The sequence below is a fragment of the Lepus europaeus genome, chromosome 11 (genome assembly GCF_033115175.1).
Source record: "Lepus europaeus isolate LE1 chromosome 11, mLepTim1.pri, whole genome shotgun sequence".
NCBI lineage: Eukaryota > Metazoa > Chordata > Mammalia > Lagomorpha > Leporidae > Lepus > Lepus europaeus.
The window spans coordinates 62,843,131-62,856,478 of record NC_084837.1 but is presented as its reverse complement, the minus strand read 5'-3'; the positions used below and the strand labels follow the sequence as shown (position 1 = coordinate 62,856,478).

The 13,348-nt window shown below is 39.1% G+C and overlaps 1 protein-coding gene across 3 annotated transcripts in view; it reads right to left on the bottom strand.

Annotated features, from left to right (window-relative positions):
- Window positions 1-13,348, bottom strand: part of KNL1 (kinetochore scaffold 1) — a 76,757-nt gene that overhangs the window by 34,374 nt on the left and 29,035 nt on the right. For 2 of the 3 annotated variants that reach the window (XM_062205641.1, XM_062205642.1), the window contains exons 8-10: window positions 11,055-11,092; window positions 8,273-8,325; window positions 2,803-7,677 (exon numbers count right to left, since the gene is read on the bottom strand). In XM_062205641.1, the coding sequence (XP_062061625.1) occupies window positions 2,803-7,677; window positions 8,273-8,325; window positions 11,055-11,092 (4,966 nt within the window). The remainder of the gene's footprint in view (window positions 1-2,802; window positions 7,678-8,272; window positions 8,326-11,054; window positions 11,093-13,348) is intronic. The other variant, XM_062205643.1, reaches the window with a different exon arrangement.

Sequence of the window (13,348 nt, the reverse complement as noted above, 5' to 3'; positions counted from 1 at the left end):
CATGGGTGCAGGGGCCCAATGACTTGGGCCATCTTCTACTGCTATCCCAGGCCATAGTAGAGAGCTGGATCGGAAGTGGAGCAGCCGGGTCTCGAACCGGCGCCCATATGGGATGCCGGCGCTTCAGGCCAGGGTGTTAACCCACTGGGCCACAGCACTGGCCCCCAAAAATACTAATTCTAACATAAAACTTATCTATAATCCCTACAAAGTATCTGAAAGAATCAGAATAACAGGCAATTTAAACCTTTAATCAGAAATAATTTTATTACACTGAACAGTTTCTTAGATGTACCTAAGTCACAGGCAGATCCTATAATCGACCTAATGTTTACCTATCCAGCTATTCAGCTACTAACCATCAGCATCAGGTCTATCACACTGCAGAAAATCAGACTAGAATACTGGTTGTAGGTGGTGGCCAACACTGTAGCGTAGCGGGTAAAAGTCACTGCCTGCAGTGCCGGCATCCCATATGGGCACTGGTTTGAGTCCCAGCTGCTCCACTTCCAATCTAGGTCTCTGCTATGGCCTGGGAAAGCAGTAGAAGATGGCCCAAGTCCTTGGGTCCTTGCACCGCGTGGGAGACCCAGAAAAAGCTCCTGGCTCCTGGCTTTGGCCTGGCACAGCCCTGACTGTTGTGGCCATTTGGGGAGTAAACCAGCAGGTGGAAAATCTCTGTCTCTTCCCTTCTCTCTGTAATTCTGCATTTCAATAGATAAAATATATATATATATATATATATATTTTATATATATATATCTTTTAAAAAGTTCTTTAAAATAAATTTAAAAAATTATTACTTTGAGATAATGGGCTTGACTAGGGACTCTCCCACTCACTAAAGAAATGGGCCCTCAGCTTCTACATGTCCTCATCAGCCAAGAGAATTCAGTTAAGCTTTTCTTCATGCAGTATTGGTAACAGGAAAGTTTTGGCCGGCGCCGTGGCTTAACAGGCTAATCCTCCGCCTTGCGGCGCCAGCACATCGGGTTCTAGTCCTGGTTGGGGCACCGGATTCTGTCCCAGTTGCCCCTCTTCCAGGCCAGCTCTCTGCTATGGCCCAGGAAGGCAGTGGAGGATGGCCCAAGTCCTTGGGCCCTGCACCCGCATGGGAGACCAGGAGAAGCACCTGGCTCCTGCCATCGGATCAGCGCAATGAGCCGGCCGCAGCGGCCATTGGAGGGTGAACCAACGGCAAAAAGGAAGACCTTTCTCTCTGTCTCTCTCTCACTATCCACTCTGCCTGTCCAAACAAAAAAAAAAAAGGAAAGTTTTTTACTCCTCAAGTATTTATAATACGGAAGATGTCTTTTCAAACTATACATGAGGGGGGATCTTCAAAAAGTTATGGAAAATGAATATTATGGAAAATGAATATTATAGAAAATGAATATTAGGGGAAAAATGCATGGATTTAAAAAAAATTTTACATCAAAATAAATTTAAATTTAAATATTTCTCCATGGCCGGCGCCGTGGCTCAACAGGCTAATCCTCTGCCTAGCAGCGCCAGCACACCGGGTTCTAGTCCTGGTCAGGGCGCCGGATTCTGTTCCAGTTGCCCCTCTTTCAGGCCAGCTCTCTGCTATGGCCTGGGAGTGCAGTGGAGGATGGCCCAAGTGCTTGGGCCCTGCACCCCATGGGAGACCAGGAGAAGCACCTGGCTCCTGGCTTCAGATCAGCGCAGTGCACCAGCCGTGGCAGCCACTGGAGGGTAAACCAACGGCAAAGGAAGACCTTTCTCTCTCTCTCTCTCACTGTCCACTCTGCCTGTCAAAAAAAAAAAAAAAAAAGACTTCTCCATAAACGTTCTAAAGTCTTTTCATATATCCTTCCTAGAGATTTTCATACACAAGGCAATGCTGACAAGTCACTGAAGGCAAAACAGATATTTAGAATTTCACAATTTCAACATTGGTTAATTTAATTTTTAAAAGATTTGTTTATTTGAAAGGCACAGTTACAGAGAGAAGAGACACAGAGATATCTTTTGCTGATTTACTCCCTAAATTTCCACAATGGCTAGGACTGTGCCGAAGCCGGGAACTTCATCTGCGTCTCCCATGTGGATATAGGAGCCCAAGTACTTGGGCCATCTTCCACTGCTTTCCCAGGCATATCAGCAGGAGCTGGATTAGAAGTGGAGTAGCTGCAACTGGAACCAGCACCCATATGGGACGTCAGCGTCGCAGGTGGTGGTTTAACTCACTATGCCACAATGCTGGCTCCAACAATGTTTAGTTTTGGTACAACTTTCCATTTAATTTTTGTAATTGTCACTTTAAATTGTTTTGATGTCTACCTGCTAGCTTATTATTGAAGATAGGAGTATTTCTCCAGCCTTATAAATGGGAATAATTAATTTCTGCTTACCTAAGACTAAAATTAAAATTTAAGAACATTCATAGTTTAAAAAGCAAAATCTAGGGGCCGGCGCTATGGCGTAGTGGGTTAGGCCACCACCTGCAGTGCTGGCATCCCATACGGGTGCCAGTTCAAGTCCCGGCTGCTCCACTTCCAATCCAGCTCTTTGCTATGGCCTGGGAAAGCAGTGGAAGATGACCCAAGTGCTTCGACCCCCCTGCAACTGCTTGGGAGACCCACAGAAGGATCCTGGTTCCTGGCTCTGGATCGGCGCAGGTCTGGCTGCTGCAGCCAACTGGGAAGTGAATCAGTGGATGGAGGACCCCTCTCTCTTTCTCTGCCTCTCCTTCTCTCTCTGTGTAACTTTGACTCTCAAATAAATAATCTTTAAAAAAAAAAAAAAAAAGCAAAATCTAAAGATTCAATACAGGCTCACCTCTTGATCTTGTGTAGTATCACTAAGCTCAATCTCTGTTTTTCTGAATTTTTTCTCATTTGGACTATCTTCTTTTTGTACCAAGGTTCTTTTTTGTCGATTGCAGGTTTCTTCCAGTTTATTTTCAGATGGTGAATTCTCCTTTTGGTATGTTTCAATCAAAGTTTTGTCCTCAATGTCTATGCATATAGAGTCCAAGGAATTAACCTCACCCGGGTATAATGGAAGATTTTCCTCATTTATATACTGAGATGGACTTAAGTTCAGTTTAGCTGCAACAGATCCAGTGCCTGGATCCTCGCTGGAGACAGGCTGAGTTTCTAAATGATTTAAATCATTTATATTTGCTGGAATCTGTTCCAGGTCATCAGTAACAGTAACACCACAATTTCTCTTGTTTGGCAATCTGGGCAAAAAGATTCCCAAAGAGCATCTCCTCATTTTATCTTTAACAGCAGTCTTTAATGGGACAGAGGTGGCTTCAGCTTCTTTATGAGAACTTTTATTTTCTTCACCTCTAGTATCGTTAACATTGCTGGAGACTATATTATGTATTTCTGTAGCTTGCACTATATTCTTACCATTGTATGTCTCATTTCCTAATTTAAGTGATTGTTCTGGAGGAGGTGATTTATGAACAGTTTGAAAATCTAAAAACCCTTCAGTTTTTCCATTCAAATTATTCAGATTTTGTTTGACACTACTAAAACATGAAGCATCAGACACAATTACAGGATCTGATATTTGTCTAGCACTACAATGGGTCTGAATGACTTGCACAGTCAAGTCTGACTTAGATTTAGCTGTTTGACTGTTTTCCTTCAGTTCTTTACAGGCTATGGCAAACTGCTCCTTATTATTGAGTATTTTGGACTTGTTTTCATATGTGGATGCAGAGGAAATTCCTGTAACAACATTTAAACTCTTATCTCCAGCTTTAGGCAATTTCACATCATTTTGACTGATAATACTCTGTCCTTTTTGAAGCAACGGAGGTTGCTGGGTTGGGAGATGAGGCTCAGAAGCAACACAAGTATCAACCAAGCCCTCCATTTGATTCTTTGGAAGCCTAAAAGATACTCGCTTTGAGTTAAGTTTAGTCATCTCCCCCAGATTTTGAGTTTGATTAGCTAATAGATTTTGAGGCTCTTTAATCAGATCCTGATCTTTTGGCAGTGTTATGGCACAGTGTAACTGTCCTTTGGTATTGGTTTGAATAGCTTCTTGTTTCTCAAGCAAAGGGCAAGGAGCAGAGAGGGTCAGCCCATCAGATGCCATGTGATGTTCACAGGGTAAACTGTCTGCATAAGCAAGATCATTTTGCATTGGGCAATTATTGGCTTTCTCCTTATCTTTACCACACAAGGACATGACATTTCCCTCCAAATTATTAAAACAGGAAACATCTGGTAAACAGGAATAATCATTTGATCCACAAATAGTAGTTACATGACAGCTTGTAAAATCCACATTTTTTCTATCTGTACTATCTAAGTGACAGCTTTCAACTTTAGCTTTTTCCAGTGTATAGACCTGACCCACACCTTTCCCCATGACCCCATCTGTAGCAGCTCTACAGGATTTCATGGTTTCCACTTCACTTTGATCCCCAGACAATATATTAGTAGGAACAATGGGTATCATATGATGCTCTTGCTCAGTGTGAAGAAAAATTTTGTTTTCTGTTGCCAGTTCTTGTTTTTTAGGGATTTCCTGAACACGGCTATTTTTCTTTTCCTCAGCAAAAGAACTGTCTAAGTTTTTTTCTTTTGCTATCCCAAACTTAGGGTTCTCATGAAATATTTTCTCTGTGGCTTGAAAATCAATGAAAACAGTATGGGACTTGGTGACTTCCAGATCATTTTGATTATCCACAAACACTACAGTTTTGTCCACTGGTCTAGTAGTTGTTTCATCTGGTAAGACTGTTTTACATACTAAGGCAGTTGTGTGACTTCTAGTAATCTCCATGTCATCCTGTCCACATGAATACAAAATAGTTTTAGAAGTTCCTGTTGAAGGCACCAAATGGAAATTTCTATCTTCCAGGGCACTTCTGTTATTTATGTCTACCATACAAATCTGGGTGATATCCAGATCATTTTTATCATTCTCTGGAAATACAACGGTCTTGTCATTTGTGAGCCTAAGGCTTTTTCTTCTCTGACTTTTGCCAGGTAGAGGTTCATTCAGAAATCCAGGCTTCTGGACATCTTTGATATTTTTCAGTGTGGTTGATTTAGACACTTCCATGTTATCATCAGTTATAAATGCTATGGCTCTCTCTGCAGGATCACTATTTGGCCTTTCCTCTAGTACTGTTAGATGGCTGCTTTTTGCTGCTTTATGATCACTTTTATCACATTCTGGAAAGAAAACACTCTCCTCGGCAGTGTATGTCACTTTTGATTGTCGTAGGCTTTTCCTTTTGGATAGTTCAACATCAGGTCTGACTTGAAAGTCAATGAAAACAGTGTGACATTTTGTCATTTCTAATTCATCTTGGTCATCGACAAACATTACAGTTTTACCCAAAGCAGTTATTTCATCTGGTAAGACAGTTTTACATTCTAAGGCAGTCGTGTGACTTCTAGTAATCTCCATGTCATCCTGCCCACATGAATACAAAATAGTTTTAGAAGTTTCTGGCAAGGGCACCAAATGGGAATCATGTTCATCTAATGGAGGCCTATGGCTTATTTCTACTGTGTAACTCTTGGTGATATCCATATCATTCTCATCCCCCTCTGAAAATATAACAGACTTATCATGCTTTAGTCCACGAACACTTTTCCTTCCACGACATTTGAGTTTTTTATTTTCCTTCAGAAATTCAGGTTTCTGCACGTTTTTGTCTTCTGACACATCCATGATATTATTAGACACAAACATTCTACTTTTCTCTATAGGACTTTTATTACATTTTTCAAATTTTGTAGTTCTCTGTTTGCTTACTGCTACCTGGTTAGTAGTATGTTTTAAATTAGTCTGATCAAGTTCTTGTATTTCAGAAGAACCAAATCCAATGACAACAGTGTGGCTCTTGGTTAGATCCATATTTTGCTCCTCCTCTGAACAAATAATCATCTTCTCATGAGAATAGTCAGATGTGCAGTCACTTACATTTTTCTTCAGTGGTTCAGGCAGTTTAGAATTTTGGCCTAGTATAGATTTCACTGTGTGACTATTAACAGCAGTATTATAAGTTTTCATGGCAGATTGTTCTTCTGTTGAATATAATGGCTTCATGGTAGAAAACAAAGGCTGCTCACTTGAAACTGTATCTTTATTATTTCTCAGTGTTCTTTGCTTATCAAGAACTCTACCAGAGTTGACAATATTATGATTTGTTGCTATGTCCTTAGATATTATGTTTGGTTGTTGGGATGGTTTGATATGACTTTTGGTTATTTTCCCCCATTCTTCTGAAGTGTTTTTGCTATGAGAGTTAGACTTACTGATATTCTCTGGCACTAGATTATTAGATGCAAGAGGACCTTGACTTTCTAAGTTACTTATATGACCTTCAGTCAAATCCATATTTTCACCAGCTAAGAGTTCAGTCTTTTCATTGGTTAATGAAATAGACAAAGGATTTGCCAAGTTCTGCTGTAATTTTTCCTTTGGCACATGAGGAACTGAGCTAAAACTTACATTTATTTTCCCATATTCTGACACAGTTATGTTATTTGAGAGTACCATTTCTTTCTCAGATATTGGTGCACCAGTTATTTGTACATTTGTCTGATCTTGTTTTAAAATTTGATTATCTATTGCAACTGTGTGACTCTTGGTAATGTCCATGTTATCTTCTTCTGAATAAATCGTTTTCTCTAGGAGAAGAGGGATGCCATCTGGATTGGGACAAATTTTAGAATTACCATCATGGTTTGGCAAATTTTCCTCTGCTTTCATACCTGAGAAACACTTGGTCAGTTCCATGGCATCATTACAACTAGAATAAAAAACTGTCTTATAACCTTGAATAGATGGACTAGAACATACGGATTCTGGTGTTGCGGTCAAAGTTCTAGTATCTTGATCGGAAGTCTGTGTGACGGTGTGAGTTTCTGTCTCTATAATGTGGCTTCTGGTAATACATATTTTGTCTTCAGGGTTTAAGGAAGGGTTTTGAAAAGCAGCATTTTGTTTATTCTTACAGACTGTTTTCTTTCCTGGAACTTTAGTTTCAGAACCTGTTATAACATTCATCATGACATTCTGAGTTTGGTTTTCTATTTCAGATAAATTAGGTGCTGAGGGTAAAATCTGGACAGTGTGGTTAATTGTCAAGTCCATTTGGTCATTCCCATAAATTGTACTATCACCTTTAAATTCCCTTGAGTTGGCCTCATTGGATGTGGGAATCAATGTCTGAATATTGGCTGTATGACACTGGGTGAAATTCATCCCATCATCTTGTTCTCTGAAGATTCTAGTCATATTGCTACTATTCTCATCTACATTAACAGGTACATACATTTGATATATAGAAGAGGCACTATTTGCTTCTTTGGAATAAATAGGTATCTCACAATTTTCTTTATCAGGCCCTGAAGAAAAAGAAGCATTGTATTTGCCTGTTTTCAATCTTTTTATGAAGTCAGTGCAATTTATTTTCTTTTCCGAAGAAGCGTTTTGATCTACAGAACAATTTGATTTTTTCATTCTTGAGTTCTCAAGGTGGTGCTTTAAGTCAGCCAGAAATGACGTGGTATCTATCTTGGTGGACTTTTCACTTTTGGCACAATCTAAAAGGTCTCTGGTAATCATCACAGTGTGACTTGCTGTTAAGTCCATCTGGTTTTCATCTAAAAAGATGACTGTCTGGTCACTTGCATGTTTCCTTTCATGGTTGTGTTCTATAATTGAAAACTATAATGAAGACAAAACGTAAGAAATCAGATCAAATGTAAACTTCTAAAAAGGTTATTTTACAAAATGCACTATAAAATAATCCTCAGTGATGGTTTCATGATACAATGATTTATTTAAATCAATAGTATAGAAAGTTTCACATAATTTGCTATTAAATTTTTTCTAAAACCTGTGAATAATTTTACTTTTTAGTGTTTTGAGACAAATTAAAAATTCAAGGTTAATTATACACCCACTAGAAAAATGAAAAATACTGACAACACCAATATAACCAAAATCAATTGAATAAACTGAATCTACATTCAAATCAAATTCAAATCTACAATTCAAAATCAATTGAATAAACTGGATCTACATTACAACAAAATCCTGAAATGATTTATATGCTCATTAAAATTTAAGAAGTCTCGATATAATAAATCTCATTATTTAAACTGGCAGTGATTTTCTTGGTTAAGTGGAAAGGTAAGGAAATCTTTCAAGTTCAGATTTATTTTGGTAATTCATCCCTAAATCATGCCATTCCCTTTAATTCTTCTAAGTTTTAACTGTAAAGAGAGTAATAAATGAAGACACCTGCATGAATTCCTACCTCTCTCTGTTGCATCTGGGTCTGAATGGGAGCACAAAGCAATGTATTCATCCCTATTGATAAAAAAGAAAAAGTTGAAAGCAGAAAAAACATGGATGTATTATATCACTAAGAGCCTGGCTTTCCTTCTGTTTGGATCTCTTTCCCCGCCGCTTTTCTATTTTTAACTTGAACAGTGTGACAAAGAGATAGAGATTTTGTGTCTGCTAGTTCATTCCCTAAATGTCCATAATAGCCAGGGCTGTGCCAGGCTAAAGGCAGGAGCCAAGAATTCCATCCAAGATTCCCACATGGACGGTAAGAACCCCAATACTTGAGCCATCATCTGATGCCTTCTATGTGCATTAGCAGGAAGCTGGTTCAGAAGTAGAGGCAGGACTCTATCCCAGACACTCCAAAATAGGCTGTGGAAGCTTAACTCTCGGCACCACAGTGCTCACCCCTTGTGTGTGTTTTTAACAGTTACAAGTATTTATCAGTTAATAAGCCCTTCATAAGGACTTACACATTAATTTCATTAAGACTTCTGCTTGTCCTCTATGATGACAATGAAATCATGATTACTACATCCTCTGTGTGATAAAAATAGTTTTAGAATGTGATTTTAAAGGTAGAAAATTTGGTGCTGGTGTTGTGACGCAGTGGGATAAACTGCCGCTTGCCTGGCATCCGATATCATAGTGGTGATTTGAACTTTGGTTGCTCCACCTCTTATCCAGCTCCCTGCTAATGCCCCAGAGAAGGCAGTGGGTGATGACCCAAGTTCTTGAAACCTTGCACCCATGTGGGAGACCTGGAAGAAGCTCCTGGTTCCTGGCTTTGGATCGGCACAGTTCCAGCCATTGAGGCCATCTGGAGAGTGAACCAGCGGATGGAAGACCTCTTTCTCTTGCCTCTGCCTCTCTCTAATTCTGTCTTTCAAAAAATAAAAATAAAAAAAAAATAAATCTTTAAAAAAATAAATAAATAAAAATAATTTTAAAGAGACCTTAGAGCAAACTTGGATGCATAATAAGAAATAATTAGTTTCTTTTTTAATTAAAGTTTATATATCAGGTTTCTATTCCTTTATTCAACAAATATTGATCCAGACCTTTTTATATGTGAAAAAAAAAAACCCAATTATCTACTAAGGCATACAAAAGACAAAATTTCTGGACTCAATGATTTTGTAGTTTGATAAAAGAGTCAGATGTAAAAACCTAAAATACAATGCGAAAAATTCTAAAACTGAGAAATAGAAGAGATATGAAAACACAAAATATAGTGACTAACTCTGTGGTTAGAGAAAGCTACATTTAAATCAGTTTCTGAACTATTTATTACTAATTCATGATAGAAAATGAACCCAAACAACTGTAAATCCTCAAAACAGCCTTACTTAAAAAAAAATGTCAACTGAACTAAACCCTGAGTTAGTACCATAGTTAATTTACATTAGTTTGCAAATTCCTCTACTGTCATAAACTGTAACAGTTTGCAGACTAGCAACTTTGAATGGTACTGGAGTTAAGTGAAGTACAAAGCTAAGTGACAGGCAAATTAGAGTAGGAAAAGCATTTTAGGTAGATAAAATAGCATTCATAAATTCATACAGGCAGAAAAAAATCCATACAGGGGATTGTAAATAATTCATCATGGGTTAAAGCACAGGATACCTATAACAGAAAGGCGATATGGTTGAAGAAGACAAGCCAAATAATAAAGGACTCTATAGGACAGTGCTGAGGTGTGTGCTTTATCCTGTAAGCAAAAAAGCGTCAACTTACCATTTTAAATGAAGTCAACATAAGCAGATTTGGAAATACTAAGAATGGATTGCAAGAATAAGAAACTAGGAGCCAGTGCTGTACCTTAGCAGGTAAAGCCACCGTCTACAGTGCCGGCATCCCACATGGGTGCTGGTTCTAGACCCGGCGCTGCTCCACTTCTGATGCAACTCTCTGATTTGGTCTGGGATAGCAGTAAAAGATGGCCCAAGTCTTTGTGCCTCTGCATCAACCTGGGAGACCTGGAAGAAGCTCCTAGCTCCTGGCTTCAGATCAGCCCAGTTCTGGCCATTGGGGAGACCTTTCTCTCTCTCTCTCTCTCTCTCTCTCTCTCTGCCTGTTTGTAACTCTGCTTTTCAAATATATAAATTCTTAAAAAAAAAAAAAAAAAAAAAAGAAGAAGAAGAAGAAGAAGAAACTAAACACAAAAGCCCAGGAAAAACTAATGAGGGCCTGAATTAAAGCAGTGGATGGAGGACTTCTCTCTCTGCCTTTGCCCCTCAGTAACTCTTTCAGATATAGAAATAAATCCTAAAAAAAAAAAAAAAAAAAGAAATTTTAAAGTATTTATGAAATTCCCAGGGGGAGACTTTGTGTAAGTAACAAAGTTCTCTACATTTCTGTCCTGGCTGAATTACATACTACTTTTTAAAAAACAAGAATTATTTATCTGAAAGATAGTTACAGAGGCAGAAGAGGAGAGAGAACAATGGAGAAAGAGAAAGTAGTATCTTTCATTTGCTGGTTCATTCTCCAAATGGTTGTAATGGCTAGGGCTGAGCCAGGTTGAAGCAAGGAACTGGAACTCCATCTGGGTCTCCCCTACATGGGTGGCAGGCTGCTTTCCCAGGGAGCTAGATCAGAAGCAGAGCAGACTCTGATACATGATGCTGGATCTGCTGGGTGGGGCTTAACACAGCGTGGCAAATTGCTGGCCCCAAGTACATACTACTTATCAAGGAATCTGGATGCAAAGAAAGGTGTATATTAAAAGTATTTCTGGTCATACTTACCAGTTATCTCACGGTAATTATCTTCTGAACTCTTACTCCTAAAAAATTAAAAAGTATTTTTATGATCTAAACCCTAAACAATTAGTAAGATTCACAACAATTGAAAGAGTAGAGAAGGTGAAAGTTTTTAGTAAGGTGACTAGCAGAAAATTACATCTTTTTAAAAAACATATCTTTTTTAAAAACAGTCATCTAATACTGGCTAAAAAAATAACAAAACAAGTAAAGGACTCCTTTGAAAATGGCCTTCATGGTTTGTTAATTTCAAGAATACTATAAAAGTATGCTTCTCACTTAAAAAATGAGCTCACTTTCTTCACTTAAAAAATAGGGGGCCAGTGCTGTGGGGTAGCAGGTAAAGCCACCACCTGTAGTGTTGGCATTCCCATATGGGCGCCAGTTCAAGTCTTGGCTGCTCCACTTCGGATCTAGCTCTCTGCTATGACCTGGGATAGCAGTAGAAGATGGCCCAAGTCCTTGGGCCCCTGCACCCGTGTGGGAGACCTGGAGGAAGCTCCTGGTTCCTGGCTTCGGATCGGTGCAGCTCTGGCTGTTGCGGCCATCTGGGGAGTGAACCATCGGATGGAAGACCTCTCTCTCTCTGCCTCTCCTCTCTCTGTGTAACTCTGATTTTCAAATAAATTAATTAATTTAAAAAAAAAAAAGACTCAATCTCAGGCACTCAGATAGGGGATGCAAGCACCCCAAGTAGCATCTTAATTGCTGAGCCAAACAATGTTCAATTATTTCCCATTGCTTGTTCACTCCCCAACCCTGTTCAATTTTTTAAAAAGTATTATTTATTTAGTTATTCGAAAGGCAGACAGAGAAACAGAGAAAGAGAGATCTTCTATGCACTAGCTCACTTCCCAAATAGCTGCAATGGCCAGGGCTGGTCCAGGCTAAAGCCAGGAGCCTGGAACTCCATCTTTGTCTCCCATGTGGGTAGCAGGAAGCTGGAACAAAAGGAAGGTAGCTGGGACTCAAATCAGCACTCAGATATGGGATGCCACAATGGCGGTGGCTTTACTTGCTATGCAACAGCACTGGCCCCAGCTGCTCTATTTCTGATCGAGAAATTTTATTTTAATTTTATTTGAAAGATAAAGAGAGACAAAATGACAGAGATCTTCAATCAATTACCTAAATGCCCACAACAGCCAGGGATGAGACAGACTGAAGCCAGGGGCCCAGAACTCAATCTGGATCTCCCACATGGTAGCAGGGACTTCAGTACGTGAGCCATCACCTACTAGTTCCCAGGTTGCATATTTGAAGGCAGCTGGATCAGAGGTAGAGGAGGAAGGATTGGAACCAGGCACTTCAATATGGGATGTGGGCATCCCACTGTGCCAAAAACCTGCCCCTCAAATAAGTCAGTCTTTAATTCTATTTTTCCAAAAACTTCTTGAAGTACTCTTGTATTTGTATATCAGTATACCCAGATAAATATATATACATGCACATACTTATAAACATGTTTTTTTTTCCTCCTTTTAAATAAGTAGTAATACACCATGTAGTTGGTTTTGCATCTTGCTTTTTTCCTAATAAGGCTGAGATTTTTCTATTTCATATATTCAAAGAGAATGTGATTTTTACTAGCCACACAGTAGTCAATTACATAGAAAATACAAAATTTATTAAACCAAACCCTTACTGATAAAACTTTACTTTTTAATATCATTTGCTATTCCAAAAAAAGACTTCATTGAATAAAATTATCTGTTCACCATTTCAAACATTTACAAGTATAGTGATAAGAAAAATTCTTAGACATGAAATTGCTGAGTAAATGGCCACGTGCATTCAAAATTCCAAATGATATCAGGGCTAGTGCTGTGGCGCAGTGGGTTAACACCCTGGCCTGAAGCGCTGGCATCCCATATGGGCACCGGTTTGAGACCCAGCTGCTCCACTTCCGATCCAGATCTCTGTTATAGCCTGGGAAAGCAGTAGAAGACGGCCCAAGTCCTTGGGCCCCTGTACCCGCGTGGGAGACCTAGAAGAAACTCTTGGCTCCTAGCTTTGGATCAGCACAGCTGCGGCCGTTGCGGCCAACTGGGGAGTGAACCAGCGGATGGAAGACCTCTCTCTCTCTTTGCCTCTCCTCTCTCTGTGTTAACTCTGACTTTCAAATAAATAAATAAATATTTTTAAAAATATTCCAAATGATATCCTATTGTCTTTTATAATTTATACCCCCACTAGTGATAGTGATTTTTTTACCTGTATCCTTATCCTTAACCAATGATTAGAAAACATTTCAAGATAAGTCTAAATTTGTATTTATC